The sequence below is a fragment of the Haliaeetus albicilla genome, chromosome 9 (assembly GCF_947461875.1).
Source record: "Haliaeetus albicilla chromosome 9, bHalAlb1.1, whole genome shotgun sequence".
Taxonomy (NCBI): Eukaryota; Metazoa; Chordata; class Aves; order Accipitriformes; family Accipitridae; genus Haliaeetus; species Haliaeetus albicilla.
The window spans coordinates 24,129,853-24,157,754 of NC_091491.1; the positions used below are offsets into that span (position 1 = coordinate 24,129,853).

Consider the following 27,902-nt stretch of genomic DNA (forward strand, 5'->3'; position numbering starts at 1 on the left):
TACAGGAGTAAACTGTTAAGAACCTGCTGAACCCTTGACTGTTTACACAAGCTTACTTTTACTGGAAGTAGCTACTTAGTCTTCTTTAACAAGAGGTGGTTAAGAAAGAAGTGAGGAAGAGGTAATAGATGTCCGATGGAATCTCAGTAGGAGCATCCACAGAGGTTTACCAACCAGCAGAAACAGGAGGCACATGAACTAGTACTCACAAGACTAGTGACTAGACACAGCTTCTCATCCTTCTTGCAGAAGAAGTTTCTAGACAAGTTCTACAAAGTTCTCACAAGGATCTCAGATGAAACAGGTCATTGTTAATTCTCAGAAGTTTTAACAGACTGTAAACACACTTGCAGGACATTTTTGCTTTAAAAAAGTCACAAACATTACTACTCAATTTTTTCTACAGACTAGCTGCAGAGCGTTTATCACGATTTTCAAAAAACACAACCATCACCTGCCTCATTCCTTTCCATGACATCCTTTAGGTCTAATACCCCAGAGCACTGGAGTGAGAACCAACTGAAATTACAGAATGCAAGTGTTTATGCTCTCTACCTTGAAGGAAGTGAGTGGATACCAACAAAGTTAGTTAGCAGCTCTGGGAGTAAACATTTGCACCTAGTAATTGCATCCTGTTCTCACTCCCCCATTTCCCATCCCTCAGCAGGACAAAATGAGCACGGGCTGACCGCAGCCATCTAAAACTGCTACCACAGGGGTCCTGACCCACAGTCCAAGAGACAAGGGAGGCTATCAAAACTAACAGTCTTCAATTCCGTTTCAAGACAGGGCATTCACCAAGATGGTATTAAATAGCCTGTTACACAATAACTCAGCATCCTTAGCTTGGATCCTTCATTCTGGATGAAGCTTGGCTGAGGTTATCCAGAAAAGGGCAAGAGCAGCACACTTCCTGCCTCAGAACCCAATCACTACTTGAATTTTTAGAAACCCTTCCAATAGTCTTAATTTAGAAGACAAGAATTTACAGTGACAGAGATATATTGTCTAGTGTTTGCTCAAATAATATCTCTGAAAAATGGCATATTAAGATATGGAACTACATATTCTTCAATTACAGAGCAGATAAAATGTACTCCTACTAATGACAAATGGAGAGCTCAATATTCATACTTCTCTGAATTTTGAAGTTTTCATCACTCCGTAGCCAGGAGCATTACCTGGAAGAGGATACATTGGCTACAACTCATTGCCTAAGAAACATCAGTATGTCAAGAAGCAAATAACTCCATAATACACAAATAAAAACAACTAATTTCTGAAAAAGCAAAACCACCAGGCACAAAATTCCTCAATAGTGTTATCTGATTAGGTTGACTGTTACACACCAAAGAACATGACTGGAAGCTAAGAGAAGGAGCATGAAGAAAGTAAGGGGCACCCTGACCTACTGCTGTTCTGCATCTGCGCTACTACTCCACTTTGGCTATCTGCTGAAAGAGTCACAGGGAAGTCACAGCAATGTGCTACCAAACCTGGTCCTAATAACTAGGCTTTTGCTCCTCGGTGACCTATAACAACAACTGGAGATGACTATCCAGTATTATCCACATCTCCTAGGAGTGTCAGGAAATGCCTACTACACTATTATACTCCCTCAGAGGGTGCGTGTGATGGTGGGGAATGTATGCCTGCAGTTCGTTTATGGCATCAGCCAGTTATCATTTACAACATTAAATACTGACACCATTTTTAATATCTGTGGTTTGTTCTTCACTCATCCCTTGACATTCAAGCCTCACCCTTGTTTGGGTGGGCAACCTCTGCACTAAACTTCTCCAGATTCCTCCTGCAAGAAATATTCATGGCCTGCACCATGTTCCATTCCAGGCTCAGAAGATGAGCTGAGTAACTAGTGCTGAGAGTAATCCCATAAAGGCCAAGAGAAAGATCAAGTCTAGTCTGACTCCAAAAAAGGCTCCAGCCTCTGTAGAACAGGCAGGGCTCCATGACAATACTCAGTCAGTAGTAGAAATGCAGAAATTTCAATATCCACCTCTCCTTCCCAGCTCTGTCAGGCTTTACTCAGCAGAAGCAAGCAGAATGTGCAATTAAGTAAAAAAAGGGAATACTCTTTGTCAACTGAAACGCTCAAGGGCTGCAGGATTTTAGGCAAGACTCCTTCCTTCTCCACTTTGTTTAAATGGGTTCTGCAGCAATGAAAAGCTACTCTGCCAGCAGAGCTGAAGTAGTAAGTAGATTAAAAGTGATTGTTCCTTAAAAGACGGAGTCATACCTCCTGTGTAGTGACTGACAGATTTGGTCTACCTCCAAGGCACTGTCTTAAGAGTACTGCTGGCCTCATCACAAAACAAGTGCTGCTTGGGGGTGGGGGCTTGAAAAGGAAGGGGTTTGGTTGGTTGGTTTTGATAAGCTTTACAGCAAACTAATATCCTCCAAGAACTTCCTTTTCTAGTAAACCTAAAGCCCAGGAAAAAAGATTTGTTCCTTCTCTCAAAAGGTAACATGTCTGTGTTATAGGTAGACCTGACAGGAGCTTCACCACACAACAGCAATTTAACAGCCTATATGAAAAGTTTAAAACAAGGTTTTAATAGAAAATGTCATACTGCAGCAGCAGTTTTGACATGTTTAGGAGACTGAACAAAGTTAAAGAAAGATCAGAGACTCATTTCTCTTTCATATTTTAAGAACCGATTCAGAAGAATGAGAGTAATCCTGCACTGCCAACCTACCTGACTTATTCTGGATTTCAACTTTTATTTAATAAAATGTCTTCATTTTTCCCAAATGCCCCTCCTCAACTTCAGTCTTGCAAATCTGTGGAACATACTACCCCAGAGGAAAGGGGAAAAGATGAGAAAAACAACTCCTCCCAAACACCTGTTTCATCTGAACTGTGACTATGAACTATGTAAATTTGAGCAGCCATCAGTTACTGAATAAACACAAGACAAAAGATAAATCTAAAACTTTTTGTTTAATTTCTTTAAAAAATGCAAAAACAATGGAGAAAACCTGGAGAGGAAGACAACTAAATATAAACTGAAACACAAAATTACACAGTGCTGATTCTGTGAATGGGGACTTCTTTCCATTACAGATCTTTGCACACTTTCCCAATGCTAACTCATACTAAGTGTTTGTAACTACTAATGAACAACTATAAGAATGCATCATATACACAAAGACTAAGGTCAACAGTCTTTCATAAAACGGTTGCAAAGCATAACCCAACTGTAAAAGACAATATATTTAGTCAGCAGTAAATAGCAGAAGAATAGTACGTAGTATGTAACAGCACCTATTTAATTCAAAACAAGGTCCATGTGTATTCACTACTTTCTAATACCCTTGAGACTCTCTGATTTGGCAATTCTTTCAACTTTTTTATTAGAGATGCAGACTCTTGCATGATACATTTAAGTCCATGGACAAGACTTACCTATCTTTTTCCTCTGCTGCAAGTCCATTAAGGGTAGCCCACAAACTACATTATGCTGTTTAAAAATCAACTTACAGGTTCAATTTGCAATTTATGATGTTCAACTTACAAAACGCACCTTCAAACAGTCACTCTCATTAATACAGATAAAACCAGAATATTACTTGTCTAAGTGGGTCAATGAAAAATGACTGATAGCTCACCAGCCTCATTTTTCATTCACTTATTGGCATATATGGATTCACACAGGCCAGTCTTTAAGGTTCTGTAGAAAACTCTATCAGTAAGTTAAGTAACAACACAGGATAATCAGATTCAGTAAATACTGTATCTAAGACCACCTATACAAAGCTGAACTCTGTCTCGTATACACTCATCTGTCTTACTATTTATTTTCCACAGGACCGAAACTGCTTGAAATACACACATGCTTTAGTCAGCAAGGACTAAGGAATGGTGTCCTCCAGCAGGGTTGGATACTGGGGAAAAACAAAGAAAACAGACCTAAATTAACTTCTTTTCAACATAAACTTTCAAAGACGCTACTAATTACACTAGGGACTTTATTCTAGAATTGCATGCTTTGCCCGAAGAGGTTAGCAGAATAGTATTTAATTAAAAATACAGAAATCCAAGTTTTTAAGTTACCTTATTTTTTCTCCAGCATCTGCAGACAAATATAAATGCCTTTTCAAATACCAAAAGGCATTATCTATAAATGGTAACTCTCCCCCTGCCATGGTGCAAGCTTCTGCCCACCTGTCATCACATTATTAAAGTTGTTTTTAAAAAAGCTGTATTTAAAAGATAACAATTGACTGGTTTTGTTCAACCTTCTAGAAGAACTGAATTGGTAAGAGGCTAAATATAGGAAGTTCTAGTTCAAAAGATAGTTGTCACTGCTATAGAATGGAAGTGATTATACAGCCAAAATAGTGACATTGCCTGTATTATTAACCAATGTTCTTTTAAAAACATTCAATGACATTTCTACAGCGCTCATTACTATAGTGCCTGAAAATGGAGGAGGATTATAAAACACCTATAATGAAACTACTTATTTCCTAAGAACGCTTCAACTTATCCATAGTAAAGAAGAACTGTCTATGCTTCTGAAACTTCTCTTACTAATTTGGAAACTGTTACAGCTGAAGTCTAGATGTAAGTTGACACTTCAGAAACTCTGATCTTTCATGTTTAACTTTGCAAGGTAACAGAAGCATTTTCAGACATGAAAAAAGTTTTTGCCTTATTTCAGTAGTTGTATTGATTACTTAAGGTGCAATTAACACGTGGGGCGGGGGGAAGAGCATATCAGGTCAGGATTGCTTAACTTAAAAAACCCATTCTGAATGAAACAGCAGAATAAATACAGAGATTTAACACCAAAAATGTGCCTACTTCTCTCCTGCCCAAAAGAACGAGTATCAATATTTTGAAGACTCATGAGAACTTCAGAGTCCTCTCAATTCACTTCAGAAGTAGCAATCCTAAGACAACTTTTCTCAAATTAAAGTTACGGAAAAAAAAATTCTGAAAAGCTTGTGTAACAGCAGGAAATATGTTCCTGAAAGAAACAGAGTAGCTTTAAGATTTCTATCCTAAATGAAGTTGGTGTTAAAAGAAAATATTTGAACTGAATTAGAACAGTAGAAATGGAATGAAGAAGACCTGAGTTTCTGGGAGTGAATCATCCCTCTCATGTGTCAGCAGGATCCTGAAGGTCTAGAAGGCACAGGGACAGGTAGTTCTACACTTCAAGAGCTCAGCTGTGTGTCTGTAGCTGTAGAACAGGCTCATGTCAAAGGTGACAGTACAGACAGTGGAAACAGTGGCACAAAATTTTATAAACTACTAGGCATGCCTTTCCCCATTTTCAAACAAGGGCCAGTCCCCAAAAATTCATTCAAGTCATTTAGCTTTCCACTGCAATAAAATCTTAGAACAGCCAAGGACATGCTTTTCAAATCTGAGGACTATGTGACTATGAGCACAGTACCACAAAGTAAGTTTGACTGCAAATTTACTCAAAGCAGCTTACTTGGGATAATTGGCCATGTGCAGGCTCTTACACTGCAGTAGAAGGAAGGTGGCTCATTCCGCTTCCACTGGAATTACTCCCAATTTACTGAAGACTTATGAGCAGAAAGGAAAGTTGCTTGCTTACCTATAACCTAACAAGATTTACTAGCAAAGATTAAAAATTGCTGGAACTCTCAAATTTCAATGGGATTTAGGTCCCTGACTCTGTTCATCTCCTTTTAAAACCCAAGCATGGGACTGCAACATTCCAGGTAGGTTGTCTTGAAACTGCCATAACGGACGATAGGTCACTGTCCACAGAAGCAGGACTATTACACCCAGCCTGCTACTCATATCACTCCTAACTCTAAACCAACAGAAATATTTGGGTTTTAACCTAAGTCAAAACAGTTTTAAAACTTTGATTCAATATGTGATCATACTTCTATTAGTTTTAAGATCATCATCCCAACACTACAAATTAGAAATAAATAGCATTAATTTAACAAGAGGCAAATTCATGGGATTTTTTGGCAAATGTTTTATACTGATGACTTGTATAATATTAACATTGTAACGACTTTAAGGGAGATGCTGTGTGCCTCAATCCCAGTTAAGAACTGCCAGGGGAAAGAGCAATGCTGTTCTGCACATCCATACCTTCTGTGGAAGGCACCGAGCCTCCTCACGGGTATCATCTCTCCAAGTGAAAAAATCCATTAGTTCATTAACTTCCCAGCCTCAATGACCTGGATTCAGAAGGCTTCCCTGAACCACAAATGGCCCATTCCTTGCTCACTCAACTTCAATGCAAATCCCACAAGAATTATTTCTGGGTTTTTTCAATTAACCTACAAGTAGTTCAATATTTTACAATTGTTCAAAAATCAACACTACTTAGAGAGGAAATCTGTGAAATACACACAAACTTATACAGATTGCAGACACATTTCCTGAGGCCATTTCAAAACACGGAACACAACGAACGATTTGGGGGGAATGAAGGAAGAAAGTGTGGGTGCGGGGCAGAAGGGCCTTTAGAGGCTTTGGGGGCTTGCTGACAACTCCTCCTCTGTAATGATAAAAGTATAACAATTCAAGAACTTGTATAGTAAATAAAAGATAAAATTTTATGGTAGACAGAGGCCAACAGAGGATAATTTTTTTTTCTCAGCTTACTTCAGGGAGTGGAAGGAATATACACTTAAATCACTTACATGTTTACAGATAATCAATACACTACTGCATGCTGACAGTAACCTTTCTCTGGGGGTTTTTGCACCATATAGTGCATACACCATGATCGGATGCACAAATCAGCAGTGCCTGGAAGAGCAAGACTAACACTGAAATGAGTGCAACAGAAAAGAAAAAAATCCAGAGCTACACATGGAAACTATATCCACATATATATAAAAAATAGGTCCACTCAGATGCTACCAACACTTTAAAAACAGAAGTAGTGTGAAAGTAAAAGGGAAATATTTATTTCCTTAAAGATTCTTCACATACAAAATGTAAGAAACAGACATGCACAGCCTGTACTCAGACTACATGTAGTACAAGAAATTGTCACAAATTTTTTATTATATAAGCTAGTCCAATTTTATATCATTCACATGTATAATTTAAATTATTATTGTCCTCATTTATATTTATTCTCAGAAGTATTAAACCAAAAATTGGCATTTCCACAAATGCACCTCATCCATAACCATAAACAAATAAAGCAAGTTATCTGTGTACATTTTGCATACTACTACACTTTATTTAAACTACAAGCAAGACAGTTTCAGCCCTCAAACACCAATTTTATGCACAACTAATTAAAGAATCTAGGCAACTCCACAGCAAGCACCATCCAAATGTGTTTATTACAGTTTTGTACTCCTTGCTGTATTCAGGTATTAAATGCACTTTTTTCCTGTCCTAAAATGCATGTGTTAAAAATGTCATTATGGAAGTTCTTTTGTTAAGTCATCTAACAGTATTTACTTCTGCTGATATGCCAATACTTGCACCTTCACAAAAGAACTATTAGCGATTTAAAATTTCTACTGGCTTTAACTGAACTTCAGAAAAATAATCATATGATAAAAAGTATGCTTGGCCATGCTACAGTTTTCTATTACAGTACTTTCCTATCCTTGTTTCCACAAAAACTGACTCAGAATGAGAAATACGAGCTCACTTCTTCTCAAGAGTTAGTTTTCCACATGTATAGCTACTAGAAACCAAAGATAACATACACACAAGGTCAAAAACCTATTTTGGACTGTAACAGAATCACTGTGCATTTTATGAATGGACTCAATCAAACCAGCTTAAGAAAATTTGTCCCAGTCCATCACAAAATGTTTTCAACCCATACAGAGAGATTATCAAACACTGCAGATCAGCCATGGTGGTGAAAATTTAAAAGCACCTGCACTAAGACTACCTGTCCTACAGATCAAAGCCAAAGACTTCAGAACACATATTTGAAATTCTGAGAAACGTTGCCACTTATGTTGTGTACATCTGCCCAAAAGAGATTAAAATAAGAAACATTTTGAAAAATTGTAATAATTTTTCTAGAAAAAACTTCTATTTTTATGTTACTTTCTATTATTGTAACTCTTCATGTAGAATACCAAAAGCTCTTGATCAGTTTTCTAGCAAGTCTCACACAGCCCTTTTACCTACCACTACCAGGGAAAAACAGTAATTCCTGTTTAATAATGCACTACTATACAACACAAGAATGAGGAGGTGGAGAAACCTATCAAGCCACTTGAAAAAAACTCAGATTGAATTAGCCAGTATAAAAATCTTAACAGAATGCTAGTGGTGTTACTTTATACTTCTGCATGAAAAAATCAAGCAAATTTCAAATACAGGCAAGATCCATAAACAGCAGTACCCTTTCCAATGCCATGCAGAGGCACTTACTCAAAACTCAGACCAACTGGAATGATGATTGCTCAGAACTTAAGATCCAACTAACAAGGAAAAGCAAGAAAATGTGCAACTGAAACCCAAACATCTATAGAACTCAGGAATTCTAATGAGATTAGGTTAGACCACAACTAAAAGATAGTATGTACAGTGTATTAAAAAAAACCCAACCAAGCAAAAAACCACCTACAATTACTCAAAATCTACCCTGGAATTAGTGTTACCATCTCTTAAAAATTCTAAATGTAGTATCAGGGCAGTCAGTCTGCTCACGGCATTTCATTAAAAAAAAAAAAATTATCTGTGAAAATTGGAAGGCCTTCATTAAGGTTAACTGTCCAGTAAACAGCAAGTATCTCTGTATTTTTCTGTAATTTACATGAAAACACCACCTTTTTCCTCTGAGTAAGATAAACAGTGTTTTAGGTTTTTGGTCTGTTTTATTTCGAGATTTTAAACCTACTAAAATTTTAGTTGCTAACATTAACTTATTACTACTGTATACACTATATGGGTTAATAGCTAAGATGCTCTTATAAATATGTTTGAGAATATAAAACAATCAAGATTCACAAAGCAACCATGTAAAGCATTAAGTTCACTAGGTGGTCTTGCAGCCCTCGGTGGGATTGCATTATTTTAATCAGAGCTAAAAAAGCCTGCAGTAAACCATCCTTCAATTCTATCCCCATCCCATCCTCCAGGCCTCTCCATTCACTCACCAATACAGCACGCATACTCTAAACCAAAGCAGAAATACACATATTGCTTACATGATAGGAACACTTAATCATTTGACCACAGTTCAACATGTTTTCTATGGCCTATCTGCTGTAAGATGCTCAAGACAGACACAAATTTTACATAAAATTCTTGAATTGATAGATTACACATTATATGTTGAAGCATAAATTTAACAAACCTCATCTCAACTTGCTTCATCAATTCCCCAAGATTCAAAACAAACCACAGAAGCAGTTAGCATTCCCCGAGAAAAAAAAAATGCCTTCTGCCTACACAAAGCCCAAAACAAGTGGCCATTAGATCTGAGGAGAAAGGAGCAGTAGTAATGAAAATATGAGTCTTAATACTTTCTTGTGGAAGAGTTGAAGCCATTTACTTCTAAGTTTACAGAACTTTCTCTGAGGAAGGAGTAACATCAATTGATAAATGGGGTTGAAAGAAACAAAATGCTGTCTGCCTTTCTGCACAAGACCGCATGAAATGAGAATTTTCTTGGACACAACTATTTCAAATAAAATGAATCAGTGAAGCTTATTTTATATATATATGTATGTATATATATATACACACACATACATACTTGAAAGACTCATTCAATTGCAAGTGCATGTGTAGGATCTCTCTAAATGCTTTCCAGAATTCATAATATAACCATATAATACTGATCCACTGGAATAGTTCTGCGAATTGGCAAAACACTATTTTGTAGCATTGCTTTAGAGAGGAAAGATAGCTCTGCAGGAAGTGAAAATTATTAAAAGCACTCAAAAAAAAAAAAGAAACATACCCCAACTATAAAGATCAAGCCCAATACCCTATGTCAGGTCATGCTGGTTTTCAGAAAGATCTGTCCAACCAATTTTATGGTGACAGCTGACATATTGCACTGAGAGAAGGATGAGTTCTTGCAAAAAAGTTCATTCAACACAGCTTAACGTTACTTGTATAAATTTTGAAAATGAATTCCCAAAATGCTTTCCAAATTCTCACATACTGTTTATTTCTGTAAGAAATGTGCATTTTTTACTTTGTACAACTTTTCCATCAAAACACATTTAAGGCTACTATTTTCCACTAGCTAAACACAGCAAACCACCTCAAATACACTTGCAGGAAACATAATTTATACATGCTAGATCTCCGTTATAGACATCACATCTCTCCAAAAGTTTTAAGTGCAAATCTAGCATTCTTTGGCACCACTTTTCTCAGATCAACTACGTCATCTTAAAATCAGATTTGCTGCCAGATTGTTTGAGAGCTTTTAAAGTACTCCTTTAGCCAGCAGTAATGGGGTCACCGAGAGTTAAGCAATGAGAGCCAATTTAAGACCCTCAGAGTACTTTAAATTAAACCAGGGAACGGAAGAAAACAAATCCCAACACTTCTCCAAAACAGGTACAATTAATTAATATTTTGTAGGAGTATCACAGCTACTTCTTCACATAATGCACATATTGTGTATTCAGCAAAAATACTACTGCACTCCTCCAAACAATTAAAAAAAATAAAATACTTACAAACTATAACCAACTTACATCACTGACAATTACTTGACGTTTCAGAAATTTTTTTTTTTATTTTTAGCGTCCAACCACAACATGTTCCTATTTGTTGCAGTGTGTATGAATTTGAAACAAAAATGTTTAAAGACTGCTTAAGAAAAAAGAACCTGCACTCACTCAAAAGTCCTCTTACACTATTCCATCTCTCTCATTAACTCTAATGCTACTCTGAACACTATCTGGATAGACCTTATACAAATATAGAACAGCTATATATTATGAAGGTGTTAAAAGTACCATAAGTGGTTATTGAAAGTAGCACAATGGAAGTCTTCTACAGTGGTACATAAGGTTAATTAACTGCACAAGCTTAACTGCATCAGTTTGCTTTACTGAATATACAGTAAACTTTGATAAAAAATTATTTCTATTATTCTTTCTGGATTTTAAAAAAATGCTCAAGTCTGAAGTCTCAGAAAAATGCATCCTCAGCTGGACTATTTCTGATGCAAAGATTATCACTGTGTTTAAGTCAAGCCCAACACGAGAACACAAAAAACTCCTTAGTAAGTAAGTTTTTAAATTAGGAAAAGAAATGCATTTTTTTCTATTGTGAACAGAAAAAATGGTTAAATGTATACAAAACTATCTTCCTCAACTACTTTTGATTACTCTACAACCCACTTCAGCAAAACAGTACACCATGTACTCAAGTCATTGCCCTTGAGGTAAGAAAAAGCACATCAGAGCACATACCAGGAGCTAGCAAATATTAATGGACACTTGAGATGACAGATCTGCCACCAGTTACAAGAAATAATAAACAAGGAATCTGGAATAAAACTAATTCCAAAACATTAAGATCTCTAGGTACAACACTGATGGTTTTCAAATGTTTTGGTCAATTTCTAGTATTCTAGTAAGGTACAAAAAGAAAACTTTGGAGTAGTAATATTTTGCAAATTACTATTTCTCCTTTCCTTTAGCTACAGTAAAATGTAACAATAACAGAAATATCAAAAACATTATGAAAAATAGAAAATATTAGAGACAGAACCTACATGGAAGGAGCTACCATAACATTGCTATGTTCCAGGAACCTTACCTCTCAAATTTGGCTACTTCTAGTTTAATATAATAGTAAATAGCTACCTCCATGCAAGAAGCAAACTAATCTAAAACAGGTAGACCTGCTGAGGAAAGATGATCAATAAGAAGACAAATTAAAGCAGCCTACAAAAGTCACCTCTGCAAGCAGTCAATTCAGAACTCAAAAGCAGAACCACTAAATTTGAGAGAAAAGAACGAAGATCAGTAGCTGAAGTACGAATAGTACACTTTCTAAATATAGACTCTACCCCCCCCACAAATGCAACCTCACTGACATGAATAATCCCATTGCAGTCACTGGCACTATTCACAGGACCAAAGCTATACAACCACTTAGGCCTCCACAAAATTCGCATTAAGATTTTTACATGAACTACGGCTATTGCCTTCTGCAATTATGAAAGAGAAACTCCTCCAAATCTCTCAACCAAGTACATGCTTCTTTTCTACAAACACTTTATCAACAGGATCGTCAACAAAATGTCTTGGAAAAGAAAATCTATTGAAGTGAACACCTGAAAAATTGCTGTCAACAGATGTCACCAAACATTTAAGACCCGTAGGCCTTGATGCCTATTTACTTATCGAATTATTCTAGGAAGAAGGTAATTTTTTAAAAAACTTTTAACCTAGACATTCTTTAAGCAACTGAAAAGACAATGCTAGCAAAAACAGTTTCAGAAGAAAAAAAACCCTGATGACAATGTTTAACTTTATGTAAGAGCAGGGCTCTGTATGAGCATTCTTCACCCCCCAAACTAATTTCATATGCTCATGTACAGAAGTGATGAAAAAAGTAAAACACAAACTAAAGTTTATCCCACTGTTAAGTCTACCTTGGTTGGCTGACCCATATCTACATATTCACAGTTGGAATACAGAATCTGTTTATCAAATTAAAAGACCATTCTTTGGTGTAGTTCGTTATAAAACATACACATTGTTTTTGTCATGGTTTATTTTTGTACAGGTTTTCCTACTACCATAGGAAGAAGCCAGTACAGCCCTGGCCACATTGCAGTAAGTCTTTTTCTTTATTCCTATAATCCAACACATCCTAACAAAATTGACATTCTTGAAAAAGGCTGTTTAAAAAAATGAAGGCAATTTGGAGATCAAGAACCTTTCATCAGCTAAAATTCCTAATTTCATAGCCCATTTTCTTCTTTTGACTTTTACCACTAAATGCAACTGTCAGTCATTAAAAGTAGAGGAAAGAGTAAGAGGAAAACAGTATAAATCAGATTGCTAAGATTAAGACAGCTGCTGAGAAAATAAAGAATTCTCTAATTTCATCAGCGAGAGTTTTGATGAAGCAAATATATTGATATATTCCTCGCCAGTGAAATAAGATAAACAGGTATATCCAGTTTCTCTATAAAGGCAAGGCACATTAGTTCTACACTACTGCCTACTGGGATCAGACGTAGCATCAAAAAGTTAACGCTAAACCTTAAAAGCCAGTGACTCAACTGAGTATCTTCTTTTTAACATATACACCGATGAACACATACACACTTCCTGGCCATCCTCTGGCAGACTGAAGCTTCTCTATTTCCCTCATTCCTCAGCGCCATTAATAGTACTGAATTTGTTATTCTGTTGTAAGCTTTAATTGAACCAACTGTCAAAACACAGCAAGCTTTATGGCAGTATAAATTAATAATCTGGCTCATTCCCCTCTGTAACTCAAAAGGATGGCACGCTCATGGCTCCACCGAACATGCGTGAAAGTTACCTATGCCTAGATGTTTATAGTAACATCTTCCAAACAGCTGGCATTATGCCACCTAAATCTTATAATCATATGACTTACAGCCTCTTTTACGGAGTGGAGAGTGAAATAAATCCACCAAAGGAAACTCTCCAGAAGACATAAATAAACACACCCCCCTTCCGGGGTTAACTAATTTTGTTGATGTAGGCGTATCACCTTCGACTCCTTCTTTGAGGCCTTTTCCTTGAAAACAAAGAAACCAGCCCCCTCCTCGGCCCCCCCGTGCCGTACGTGGATTTCCATAATTGATTTGCTTGACTGATGACGGAGACGATAATCGCGGGGACCAGTTCCTCCACCTCCCACTCGCCAGGCGGCAGGTAGCACCGCTCCCCCGAGATGCGGCTCCCGCCCGTTCCGCCCCGCAACTCGCACGGGGGGTGCCCGAGGCCGCCGGCCGGCTGACAGCTCTCCCCGCACCGCCCGCACCCGCGGCCCCCTCCCAGGCCCGAGGCCGGCCCGGCTCGCCGCCCCGCGGCCCCGGGCACACGGCGCGGCTGACGGGGCGGCGAGGCCGCGGGGCCTGCGGGCAGGCGTTGGCCGGGGCCTTGCGCGGCCGCTCGGCCCGGCCTAGGCCCGGTACTCACAGGGAAGGCTCGGATCCGCATCTTGGTGTCCTTCCGGCTGCCCGTCCCCTTGCTCAGGTTCGACATCTTCGGGCCCGGCGGCGGCGGCGCCTCCCGTCCGGAGGGGCGCCGGGGGACGCGCGGCGGGGCGGCAGACCCCGGGAGCGGGGGCCGGGGGCCGGGCAGAGGAGGCCGCTGGCGACCTTCACTCCGGGCTGCGGCCCCCGGGGCTGCGCGGAGGGCGGGAGGGCCGGGGCCGGGGCCGGGGCCGGGCCGGGCCGGGCCGAGGGGGGGAGCGGCGGCGGAGGCGGCGGCGAGGCGGAGGCGCAGGCCCCTCGCTCCGGCGGCGGCGCTTCCTTCACCCTCCTCCTCCGCCGCGATGGCGGACAAACATCGCTCAGTGCGCAGGGCCGAGCGCGCCCGCCCCCCCCCCTTCCTCTCCTCTCTCCCCTTCCCTTCCCACCGCCCAGCCAGCAGCCAGCGAGAGACAGATCCGGCCGCGGCGGCGGCGGGCGGAGGCGGCGGCGGCGGCGGGAGGGCCGCGGGGCGGAGCGCCGCCTGCGGGGGCGGGGGCGAGGGGGGTAGTGCCTCGCCGCTCTCGCGAGGCTTCCGCCGTTCTCGCGAGACGGCCGGCCGGCCCCTCTCGGGCGGGCCGCGAGGGGTGGGGGAAGGCGCGCGGGAGGAGAGGGCGCCGCTGATTGGCGGAGAGCGACGCCGCGGGGAAGCGGGGCGGGGCGAAGCCGGGCGGGCGGCAGGTCCAGTCAGGGATGGCAGGGCCGGGGTCGGCGGGGGCCTGCCCGCAGGACGCGTTGTAGGGGGCATGCCTGGCTTTATTGTTTGGGTTTGGGGTTTTCTTGGGTTTTGGGGTTTTTTTTGCCAGAGTTCCCCCCCCCGCCTATATCGCGCTTCTTGGGCTTGTAGCAGATGTTTCATTGGGGTCAAAGTGCAGGTTTTCGCACCCATACAGGGAAGCGTGAGTGGGCCTCACAGCATTAGGCATGGCTTGAGCGCTGCTGCAGTCCCTCCGGCTCGGGGAAAAAGGGGCATCACCCTAGCCCTGTCCCCAGACGGACAGCACCTACTCTGTGTTTTGGCTACCTGGTATTAACCTCGCTATGCCCAGCTAAAAAAGGAAAGGCAGCTTGTTCCTTTTCCTATGCCTTACCCTTTGAAGTCTCCCGGAGGTCAATTCTGCCTCTCTGAATCATGTTACCGGTAGGCGTATCCCTCCGCGGAGGCTCACAGAATGGCATGATGCAAGGCATTTCTATTATGTTTTGTGTTTTCGTCGCAATGCGTGCCTGAGAAATTAGGGTGTCACCTGAGGCAAAGCTTATATGAGCCCACAATTACATATAGGTCATTCAGGGAAGGGCAGTTGCTGTAAAAGGAAAGAATGTTTTGAAAATGTCAGATTCTGTAAGTTAGTAGTGGCGTCGTACCTCTGAAACTTAGGCTGGTCAGCCCAGAAAAATCTAGGTCCCTGTCGCCAGGGGACTAACTGAAAAGTTAGTGGCTGAAATTGAAATCTGGGTCAAAACATGCCTTGCTCAAGATCCTTCAGAGGCAGTACGTGGCATAGCCAGAAGAGAATTTCTTTCAGGTGACTCTTAAACTGGACTCTGAATTCCAACGTATCTTAAGATGTACATTTTGCATCCGACTCCACTTACCTCTATCATTACTGTTTTCCTACAGGTGCCTCTATGCAGCATGTGCCCTCAGGGCACAGAAGCAACATACCTTCTCTGAGCTAGTTTACCTTGTGTAAGAGTAATTTCACCGTTTTTGCTTCTTTGAGTTTGTTACAACCACTTCCCATTGGGACTATGCATGTTCATCTACGACATGTTTTTTAATCTCCTGATCAGAAGTAAGTATATACGCCTAGAGAAGATGTTATATAACAGCAACACAATAAACAATGATTGCAACATGACTATGCAATACAAACCAGTCCTTTTCAAAATTACAGTATAGTCAAAATGCAGATGAAACAGAGATGAGATGAGAAGGGAGAGATTGCCATTTGTTAATATGAAGAATGTGGTTTCCACATTGTTTCAATATAATTTCAATCTCCGCCTAAGTACTTCCTTTGCCAAATAAGCACAACCTCTTATGTTAACATGGGGTTTTTCCGTTCTGTGACAGTTAAGATCAAGTAATTTGAAAAGGTTTAGTTTTGACTCTTGTAAAAACAGTTTGAAAAACTGAAGTAAAAAGTAAATGTGTACTGAAACACAGAGTTTTCATTTTGAAAATATTACAAGACTACTTTGCAACAAATTTAGTGATGTTTTCAAAACCCAAAACTTTCCCCACAAACTGTTTTTGAGGAACTGGCATTTCTTCTTTCAAGAAAGAAGAAAAAGAACAACTTTTACTATACCCATTACTGCAGATTGCTCTAGATTAATTTATCTGATTACTGCTTTTGTGCTTCCTCCGATACTGGCCTTATGCTTATGGCAGCCCTGGACCACCAGCCTCTTGCCTTCTCTTCATCTAAGTTGCTACTAATGCACATTTTTCTCTAAAAGTCAGAAAAGTCCTGATTCAGCCATAGACACTGTTCAGTTCGGCACAGTACTCTCAACAAAAGATAAAATTACCCTCCTACCAAGTGATCTCAATTCTCATGTCAAGTAGCTTGATTTTACACTGTGAGCTTTGTCCTGGTTTTGGCTGGGATAGAATTAATTCTCTTACTAGTAGCTGGTATAGTGCTATGTTTTGGGTTCAATATGAGAAGAATGTTGATAACACACTGATGTTTTCAGTTGTTGCTAAGTAATGCTTAGTCTAAAGACAAGGATTTTTCAGCTTCTCATGCCCAGCCAGCAAGAAGGCTGGAGGGGCACAAGAAGTTGGGAGGGGACACAGCCAGGACAGCTGACACAAACTGGCCAAAGGGGTATTCCATAGCATGTGATGTCATGCCCAGTATATAAACTGGGGGGAGTGGGGCTGGGGGTAATCACTGCTCGGGGACTAACTGGGTGTCCGTCAGCGGGTGGTGAGCAATTGCATTGTGCATCACTTGTTTTGTATATTCCAATCCTTTTATTAGTATTATTGTTATTATTATCATTATTAGTGTCTTCCTTTCTGTTCTATTAAACCATTCTTATCTCAGCCCACGAGTTTTACTTTTTTTTGGCCAATTCTCTCCCCCCATTCCACTGGGTGTGGGGGGAGTGAGCGTGCAGCTGCGTGGTGCTTAGTTGTTGGCTGGGGTTAAACCATGACAAACTTATAGCTACAACACACTAGCATAGGTATTATTGCTAGCTCTAACTTTATTACTGAAAGCTGAATTTGAAGTCTGAACCTTCTTTTAGTGCAGATTTATGACCCAGTGGGGATATCTGCTATATAGAAATTCACCCGTAGCTCCTCCCTTCATGTCTGAGGTCTTCTGTGACTGTCCAAGGTGGAGACAATTACTATGTTTTTAGTGCAAATTTTCTGTTTCCATACATAGTGTACAAAATGAAGTTTCACTAAAAATTAGCCTTTAAGCTTACACAAAGAACTAATTTAGAGGTTCGTTAAGTGCTTATAATGTTAATTCTAGGTGGGTCAAAGCCAGAAGGAAGACGGGCGGGTGGAGAAGGATAGATTAGCATAGGAAGAGTTAGCCACCCAATTGCTTAACTGGGTCATCTCAGCTATCTATCTCACATACATATCTTATGTATCTTCTGTTAGTCTGGTAGTGAAGTAACGGTTCTTGTACAGAAGAGTGGTCACCCTTGTTGGAACGTTCACATCTGTGCATTGTAGCAGCCTTAAACACATCTTACACCAATCACAACAACATGCAGAGGTATGAAGGCCCCCAAAATAACATGCTGTGCAGAGAAGCACTCAGCATTATCCAAAGCAGTCATTTACTGGGTTTTTTTCTGAGGTCCTATCAGTCCTCTGATTTTAGATATTGATGATATCACTAAATAATAGTGGAAGTTGGTCAGGTGCCTGCTAATCCATACAGAATATTTCCACCTGAATTACATGTCACCATCTTTCTGTCAGCACAAGAAGGATGGCCCTTTTCATTGGCATGTGCATCTTGAAGGTAGCAACAAATCTTTAATTATTTAAACACTGTTTTTATAATCTGATTTAGAACTTACCTTAATCGTGTGAAAGGTGGCAGAAATTTTAGAAGAATGTGAAGAGTACATTAGAATCAATCTAAATTTACATTTTTATAATCAGGCCTTTAAAAGCAGAACATGGCTCTTGTTTAACTTACAGAAAAATATTCTCTATATACCTATGAGAATATGATTTTTGTATTTCAGATGGTGACTTTTTTCTTGGTAAGGCTTGATTGTGCTCCACCAAAGCCAGGAACTAAGATTTTTTTTTTTTTTAAAGCAAATATTACTTCCAAGGAATCATACATACATATTTTCAGGTCTTCCTTACACACCCCCACACCACTCCTTACACACCACCCTTCCTCACCCCCGCAACCATCAGTGATGTTTGACCATTGAAATACACAAGCATAAAGAAAAAAGTATTATTTCCATCCCAGCAGGAAACAGAATGACCGTGTCCTGGTCCGCAGAGCACCTAAATGCCTGACTGCAAACACAGGGGTAAGCATTTCAGGGCTTGACCTCACTGTAAGGTCCTGCTGCAGAAAAAAAGGAAACAAAATGGCATTTGCATATTATGGTGGGAAAAACAGTGAGTTCTCTCCCTTTAAAGCCCAGAATCAGGGGGAGGGCTTTTGGGGGGGGGGGGCTTTTTTCTTTTTCCCCCTGGTGAGCGCCTGCATCACTTTGCATGTGATGGTTGCTTTCAGATTTGCATGAATGATATGTGACACAGTACCTATATATATATAAGACAATTCTCTCACTTTCCCATGTTACTATTTGGGGAGAGACAGTAAACAAATCATTCTTTTCATCACCATTTCTACAACCTGAAGAAAAAAATGCATTTTTTTTTGTAACACAGAGATATGCACCAGCAAAACAAACATCCAGTGAATGAACCACAGGGTGGTTTTGAATAGATCTTATTGAGGATTCTGCCAAAAGTAGTTCTGGCAAAAGCAGAATCTTACTCCAAATCACTGAAAGAACAACAAAGCTCAGGACAACCAGATAAATGTATCCTTTTAGTGCCTTAATCCTTCCCCTGCAAAACAGAACAATAACTGACTGATTTGTGTACAAGGTTCATAGATTACAATAGGTACAGGGACAATAGAGTCCTGTAAAAACATGATAAATATTCAGAAACATGATTTACCAGAGCACAACTAGATTTCTCTTCAAAGAAACAGAACAATTTCAAGGCATGCTGTTTCACATCGTTCCTATCCACTTTGGGAATTTTTCTTTTCTTTCCTGCATGTCCTGGATAAAGAAAAAGCTTGTTTTTATCTTCCTCCATCACTTCTTCAGAGGACTTCAGGGAGAGGTATAATTCAATACAATAAAGTTACCAGTGTATCAAGTAGATCTGTAATTTTGGAGGGTTATTTTTCTCTCCTTTCTTCCTTCTACAGAAATAATGTAAATACTATTTTATTTTCTTGAAAAAGGAGCACAGTTGGGTTTTATTGTTTGTTTGGTTTGGGGGTTTTTTTTGACATGGTGGAGGTAGTGGGGGTGGCTGAGAGGCCTGGGGGTGCAGTGAAAGGCTGCAGAGTGGCAAGGCAAGAAGGAAAACAGGCAGCATAAAGTTATTTGCTTCTTCCCTCATGGAAACTCGTTGCTTAGAACATTTGGCTGGGCTGTGTTTAAATTTCTTTCTGTTGCATTTAAATGCCACCACAAATAGAGTACATGCTAAAATATGACAGTCTAAACAGCTCAACGGTTTCAAAATTAAAACAGACTAAAGTACTTTCAAATATTCTTGCAAGCAGGAAGAAAGAGAGATGTTGAGGTACTATTTTCTCTATTACTGACCTGACTTAACCAACAGAACCCTTGCTGATGGGCACAGCTAACCCACGCTCTCCCTTAGAGCTCTGTGTATCGCTTTGCACCCCATCAGCCAACCCAACAGCAGACTCCACCACCAACTTGTTGCACAAGATCTGCCCCTAGCACCGGCAGACTCGGAGTGGACTGTTTACAGGCAGCGTGCTGAGGACTGGCAGGAGAGATGAGGAGGTTGCCGTAATGAGTGCATCGTGTAGTGGCACATTTTAAAAACAGGTCTAACCAGACAATGCACATAATAACCAAAATTAATGCTGTCCAACCAGCACTGGCTTCCCTTTCAGTACCTGACCCACTTCAAGATTGCTGGAATAATACATTGAATAATAATGAAGTCCTTAAGAGACTAAGTCAAGTCTCAGTTCAAGTGCAAACTCATATCTCTAATGCATGCCTTTGACAGTCATCTTGCACAATATGACTGCAAAATACTCCAGCAAACTGATAGCCTGTAATTCACAAGCACCGCAGCTTCTGTTACGGCAGCAATTGCTGTAACTACTGTACCATCGGCTTCTTTCACACCCTACCTTGGTCTCTGTCAAACAAGGGCTACACCAGTACAATGTAACTGTATAAATGCCTGTGTCCTCACTATAATGTTACAGCTAGAACAGGGGATGCTATCACATTGATAATAGGAAGATTCTTATGTTACAGCCCCATTTTCTAGCTATGAGTCCACTGCCTCACTGTCAATTGGAGAGTTTTTACAGGCTTTTTGTAGTGTGACAGGAGATTTGGTCAGAGCTGATCTTTTGTGCAACACTCACATTACAGAAAAAAAATTCATGCTGTGCAGTTGCAACCAACAGTGAAAGCTGCAATGGTGCGGTTAGACAAATGGTTCAGGTTCAGAAATTTTTCCTACCGCATCACAACAATCTGCTCTTAGAGGTGAACAAGTGTGTACATAATGTGTCAGAAGATGGCCTGAAAGAGTGAGATGCTTCAAAACACTCAAGACAGATTTTCAGGAAAAAAAAAAAGTTTCTGTTACAAACCATGGAAGAAAATATTGTGCACAAACCTAAGTGAAAGTTAAAAGGTTGCGCCAATACCATCACACTACCCCAACACCTACCAAAAGGTTAGAGGTGACCTGATCTTGGTGTATAAAACACCCATGTGGGAAAGTGGTTTCTGAGAGTACTGGCATTTAAATGAAGTAGGAAAAGACAGCTCGACCAAATGGTTGGAAAGTGAAGCAAGATCAAAACCAATGCAACGCCAAAAGTAATTATTCCTTAAAACTTTTCACCTACAGCTGCGACAGATCCTTCATTATTCAACCTGTCAAATGAAGCTCAGTAACTTGCTAAATACCAAGTCAGAGTCCAAATGGGGCCAGTTTTGTCAGGACTAGCTAACGCCACTTCCTTCTAATACAGAAGCTGCAGATTTACTGAGGCACTCACTTCAGTAGTAATACCATCAGCAGCTCTTGGCACTGTATGCAGATGTGGTTGGGTAATGTAGCTACTTGGTAGCATTCACCCACTGCTTTGCTGTGGCTCACACCATGCTGGTGGAGAACGTGTGCTCTGAGATGGTTGACAAATTTTTACTCTTATGGGATCTAGTTTCTTAGTACTACTTCAGTTTCTTTGGGACTGGAGGAAGTTGCTTTGAAAGTTGAGAGAGAAACACGTTTCAAAGTTTTCATGGTTACACTCACCAGAGATTACTTATTTGTGGCTGTTACCGTCTTTCATGCCTCAGCTATTTTGACGCTTCCTGTTTGCTAAGTGACAGAGAATTGGTTGCCTTGCATACTTAAAATGCTTGTACATTTGTGGCCTTTTCACATTCAGGTAAAAATTCTAGGTTTTTACACATGGGAATTTCCTCCTTCTAAAATATATGCTTTGTTTTAAAGTTTCTTCTGCACAGGAGAAATCTCTAGCCAGCTGTAGTTTGCATGCTGTCCAGGGCCTTTCCACTGCCATAGAAAGCCTTGCGCAGCAAAGTGGCTAATCTTCAGTCTTGGGACAAGTATTTACTGGAGAAGCAGCTGTGCCAGTTTAAGATGTGACTGACATCCAGGTGTTTGTCATTGCTCCGCAGCAGCTGTATAGTCAGCCCTACTGCATAGTGTAAAAGACAGTATTAAAAAATAAGTGTTTAAATTCCAGCAGAAAGTCAGGTGGGTAAACTCACATCACTCCTACCAGCACTTACTAACCTGCTGCCTTTGCGCTGAAACACATGAGGAGTGCCTAGATGATTTATTCTGACATTTGAGCTGTACCAGGAAGAGGGCAATTTCCAGTTTACAGGTGGGAATGGATGTCTTCAAGTGCCACAAAGCCATTTCTACAATGACTGCACGACTGTAGCCTCAGAAAACAGTCATTATTTTAGAGGCTGCCAGTAAACATCCTCTTCCAGACCTGGCTCTGCAGGCTAAAGATGCCAGTCATCTGGAATGGGCATTCCCAGAAATCAGGGCTCTTCCCATAGCTCCATAAATTGGAATTACGCTGCTGTTTTCCTAATCTGCCCAAGTCAAAGCGTGCTGGTTAGTGAAAGCCTGCCTTTGTCAGCTGTTTGAACTAACCCAGCGGAACTTGCCTGAAGCAGAGTAGTGTGCATTTATTCCCCTGGATACACCTTTTTGGCCAAGTTGTGCTGGTGGTAGCTCCTGGCTACGGTGAAGATGCAAAACTGGAGGTAGAGGGAGCAAGACTTTCAGCAGTCAGATGTGTTTGCGAAATGGTAATGGCACATGACCACCAAGTAGTTAAGCACATTGCATAGTACAACTGTCCATTTAGTTCTGCATAAAAAATGTGAAACATCCATGAAAAACACAACTGTTCTTCAGCCGTTAAACAGCTCTCAACTTACAAGGCTGAGTTCAATGCAAAAAGTGATCTTTTAACAGATTTTATACCATGACAATAAATACAGACAAGATGCCTCTTTAAACCATAAGATTACTTCTACGATCTTTACTAGACTGTTATCTAAGGGCCAGCAAACAGTACTCATATCCAGCACTAGACAAGCACAAAAAAATTAGACAGTCTTCTACAAAAAAGCTCACAAATGTTGTAGATAAGGCAGATTATGGGGAAGATGTGGTGGGAAGGAAGGTGTGTTTTCAGTAATGGGATTATGGTTCTTGGACTTTCAGTCTGAAAGGAGGCGTAAAGCAAATGAGAAAAAAACCCCACATATTAGATACCTTGAACCTGCTATGAACATGCATGAGATCACCAATGTATGTATATGTCTCTCTTGCAGAGAGTCCAGTGAGCTTTGTAAATCAGGCCCACGTGTGCTAAGCCTGGCTTTTTGAACAGTCACGACATGGATGCAAAGTAAGGATAAGCTTTTGATGCCAATAATTTATTTGTTTTACCTTCAGGAAATACCTAAATAAATAATGTCCTGGTAGGAGGGCATGATATGTTAATACTTGGTAGCACAGTACTCCCATGAAATGGCTACAGTTTCTCAAGACATTAAAAGACAAAGTGCAGAAAAAACCAAGATCATAATGGATTAAGAGCTACATATACTAGAATAAAAATCTATATGCAAGACCATTTTCCCAGGTTTGGTGTATCAGATGTATGGCAATATCTTCCTAATATAAATGCAGTGTATATTAACAAAAGTTCATTGTTACTGATGTATTTTACACAAGCCTGCTGTGCTGATTAAAAAAAATAAAGATATTTGAACAAACAGTAACAGCTTTTCCAGGTGATACTCAGGTTGGCAATCGCATTTCTTAGTGTCTCTTTCTGACCTAAATTCTTTCTAGGGATTGAAATCAGTTGTGGCCAGATCTCAAGGCTTATTTGGCTCCAGCTACCTGGCTAGGGGATGTTTTATTCATGTCATTACTAAAAGCACTACTTTGATTTAAAATGCTGTTAGACAGTCTGCAGATTCTGCCCATATAGCATAAGCCAAGCAATATTCCTTAAATGAGCTACATTGCGCATAGCACTCTTGAAGATCATTTTTTATCGCACATATCCGTGATATTCCTTAATCTGAGCAAACAGCAAGTTTGATACCACTATAAAGAAAATCTGAATCCGTAAAACACTTCTGTTTCAGTATGGAGAGAGAATGTCAGTAGTAAATTTAAGACAGACAATAAGAATTATTTCTGGAATATAATTTTCTTCTTCTCAGTTCAATGGGATCCTGCCATGTCTAGCTAGGAGTGGAAGAATAAAAAAACCCTGCAAATTCCTTAACTATAATCTCCCTCACCTACTTTTCTGGTTCTGCTAATTGAGAAGTTATAACAACTAGGCATAGGCATGCGCTATCATCAGAAACATTTTTCGACCAATAATATGGATTCAGTTACATGCTTCATTACTGTCTAATGGCTTCAGGACTGTAGGAAAAAAAAAAAAAAAAAGGAGGCAAAAATACAAAACAATCACAATATTCTGGCATTTTCACAATGAGACAATTTTATTTTTTGATCAGTATTACTTAACATTTCCTTCAATTTTACTTTAAAGGCAATTGTAAGGGATATTTCCGACATCTCCAATAAGCAGGACCACTGTCTGTGTACACGTATATTAGAACCATAGAATGGTTTGGGTTGGAAGGGACCTGTAAAGATCATCTAGTGCCACCCTCCTGCCACGGGCTGGGACATCTTGCACTAGATCAGGTTGCTCAAGATGGGGAGCAAGAGATCCTGAAGCATCCTGAAGTGCTGACCACCTGCTACGCGCTGGCCGTAGCTTCCTGCAGGAATCTGAGGTTAACCTGCAGCTGACGGGGAGCCTGAAGGCCAGGTTCCACAATAGTCCGCTCGGGGCTCGCAACGGCCTGAAGGCCAGGTTCCACGCTAGTCCGCTCGGGGCTCGCAACGGCCTGAAGGCCAGGTTCCACGCTAGTCCGCTCGGGGCTCGCAACGGCCTGAAGGCCAGGTTCCACGATAGTCCGCTCGGGGCTCGCAACAGCCCAAGCTCCCTGTCAGGAAGCAGCACTTCCCACTCGTTTGCCCACGGAAAAGAGCGTGTATCGTTAAAGTTCCAGCCCCTGTTCCCTGAGTCACTGAGCAAACACATCCACCGAGCTCAAGACATGCAGCAGCAGGGCCAGGCCCCCCTGGGAGGGCTGCCGGAGGAGCACCTGGACGGCGGCCCCCGTGGTCGCTGACTTGCCGGGCGGCAGCAGGGCTTCCTCTCGGGACACCCCTCTTCCCCCAGAGCCAGAGTCCTCCCGGCCGGGTGCAGGGGGGTCCAGCTCCCCGCCTCTCAGCAGCGGGGTAGCAGAGGAAGGGCCACCTCCGCCTTCCCACGGCCCCGTGCAAACGCACCCACCGGCAGCAGCCGCCTGTGGGGAGAGGCCGCGGTACGGCAGCGCCTCGCTTTGTCTGCCACCGCCTCTGCTCTCTAGAGGGTCCGACCAAGACCACGCTGACCTGCAAGCCCTGTACCTGAGCATTCTTTGGCACGTCCAGGCACCGGGCGCTTTCCAGGTATACACAGGTACCGAGCAGCGTTTCCTTGGTTTTCCCTTTCATTTTCTAGAACGTAATCTTTGATCTAGGCACCCAGAGTTCCCCCCCAAAAGGCCGATGTCCTTTTGTGACCTTGACATCAATCCAACTGCCTTTAAGAAGGCTCTTAATTAACTCGCAAGGGTTTGGGTTCACCTTAGCTAAAGACCTTCAAGAATTCTCCTCCTCAAAGATTTCCAATTTTATTTTGTTTTTTAAATCAAGTACGCATCTTAGCAGAACAAGAATTTAACAAATATATGCATTAATGAAAAACACGTGGGATGAATGTTAACTGCAAACCTTGTCTCTAGTACCAGGCTGTTTAGGAAAATAAAAGCAAGTAAATTCTAGGATGGTCCTGAGGTGTTTTAGAAATAACAGGAGCAACGCTTGTGCTATTTTAGCCATTTCATTGTCGAAATGCTATCACAGTTTAGCAACTCCTAGACATCAGGCAACAGTTCAGCAAACCTTGCTTAGTTTGCAGATTTCTTAAAACCAGGAATGCCAAAGATTTTTTTTCTGCCAAATTAGGCAAAGTCAGCCAAATGCAAAGGTGTAAATTCTGTCCTCTTGTGTACTCGGTGCCTCTAGCCGTTCTCAGGACCTGGCAGAGACTGAAGTTGCCTGCTATTAGCAAGTAGAAAAAGCACAAGGCAGAATGCCAGCTTCTAAATTAAATAAACAAAAATCCTTTTCTAGATACGTTTTAAAGACATGTATATTTCTTTCACACCTAGCGCTCAATACAAAGTCAAGTTTAAGTGAGCGGCTGGAAAAGTACCAAAGACTTATATATACTTACATTGCTAAAAGAAAGACTGCATTTTTTAATGCATCCCAAGGATCTATGAAGATGTCCCTTGGTCCGTCTCCAGGCCAGCTGGACTATTAGGAGTTGGGAATATTTTTTGATCAAAGTGGAAGGTCCTAAAGATCGTTTCACAAGCCCCATCAATCAGCCTAAAGCTGGCCCAGTTGCTGTAGGAGAAACATGTCTAAAGAATTTTGCAATTAGTTAAAAGGGTGTTTCATTCCATTGTAGGTTTTCACTCAGGGAGAGTGGCATGGGTTGTTTGTTTGGGTTTTAAAAAATTTTTTATTTAATGCTGCCTTCACATTTCAGAACTGCCCTGTCTTCAAGGACTTATCCCAATGAACAGTCAGACATCCAAAAAAGCCCTTATTCAAATACATCTGTTACCCTTAATGACACATTCTAAACACTCCTTCACTGTGGGTAAGAGAACAACACATATATAAACACATTTCTGAAAGGGAGGGAAATGATTAAAATGACATGTTTATTGAAGTTTTGTGTAATTATAGCCGGTACACCACATACAGGAGCTGTGATGTTACTTACCACATACACTCGGGTCCCAGTAAATACACTACTGGGCTGTTTAAAGAGTGACATATGGTGCTTACTAACAAAACATGTATAGATGCCTATGAGAAGAAATGCTATGATATTCCAGAGTTGCTTTTTTAGCATTTTTAGGAAAGCATCCACAAAGAAGAGAGTAGCATCAAAGTCGAGCTCTGCATACCTTCTGCCAAACTCCTAAAAAACTTGCTAGGAAGCCAGTATGTTCTGAAGAGGGCTAAATAGCTGGAAAAAAAAGTGGTGAAATAGATGCAATTATTTCCATAGGGAAAATTAATTTTCTAGTCATATCTCTCCAGAGCCCAAACCATTAGCACTCTCTCTCTCTCTTTATGTCCTCTTCCACTTTTGCTCTTTTTCCTAGATATTCGCCACCAAAACAAATAATCCAAGCCAGCCTTCCCTGCATAGAAATCTACACCATACCATCCAATCCTTTACATAATTCTGCCAAGCTCTTTCCACGTGTATCAGCTTAGCTTATGGCATTATTTTTAGGATTTTCCCTTCTGATCAAAACTCTTTGCTCCAACGTCTGTGACCTCCTCCTGCATGCAGCTGCCCCAGCCATCAAGGTCTTTGAAACTGCCACAGCGCTGAATGCAAACTGGAGCAAGGCAGGCGGCTTTCATTGCTGCAAAGGTGTTACTTCTGCCAGATGTCTTTCTTTAAAAATATACTTTTATATATACACACACACACATATATACACATGGATTTATATATTTTTATTCTCAGTAGAGAGTTTTAGTTTGCTTACCAACAACACATAGCTTAAGACCTACCTCTTCATTCATAGCAGCATACATATTACTGAGACGTCTCTTAAGAAGACCTCCTAAACCTGAAACTTAAACATTCAATTAAAAATTAATATGACTTTCAGGCCTACTTGCACATGAAATCCATTGAAGCCCAGCTGCTGCAAGGCGGTGCCAAGCTATCAGAC

General features: G+C 40.8%; 1 protein-coding gene and 1 long non-coding RNA gene across 2 annotated transcripts in view; both read right to left on the reverse strand.

Annotated features, from left to right (window-relative positions):
• CUL3 (cullin 3) overlaps positions 1-14,556 on the reverse strand; it is a 58,623-nt gene extending 44,067 nt beyond the window's left edge. Inside the window, exon 1 of the mRNA XM_069792118.1 lies at positions 14,110-14,556. Coding sequence (XP_069648219.1) covers positions 14,110-14,175 — 66 coding nt within the window. The 5' untranslated portion in view covers positions 14,176-14,556. The remainder of the gene's footprint in view (positions 1-14,109) is intronic.
• Positions 14,557-25,749: 11,193 nt separating this feature from the next.
• Positions 25,750-27,889, reverse strand: LOC138686842 (uncharacterized). Its single transcript, XR_011326147.1, has 2 exons — positions 26,369-27,889; positions 25,750-26,170 (listed from the first exon to the last, which is right to left on the reverse strand). It is a non-coding gene; the product is annotated as an uncharacterized lncRNA (long non-coding RNA).
• Positions 27,890-27,902: the final 13 nt, after the last annotated feature.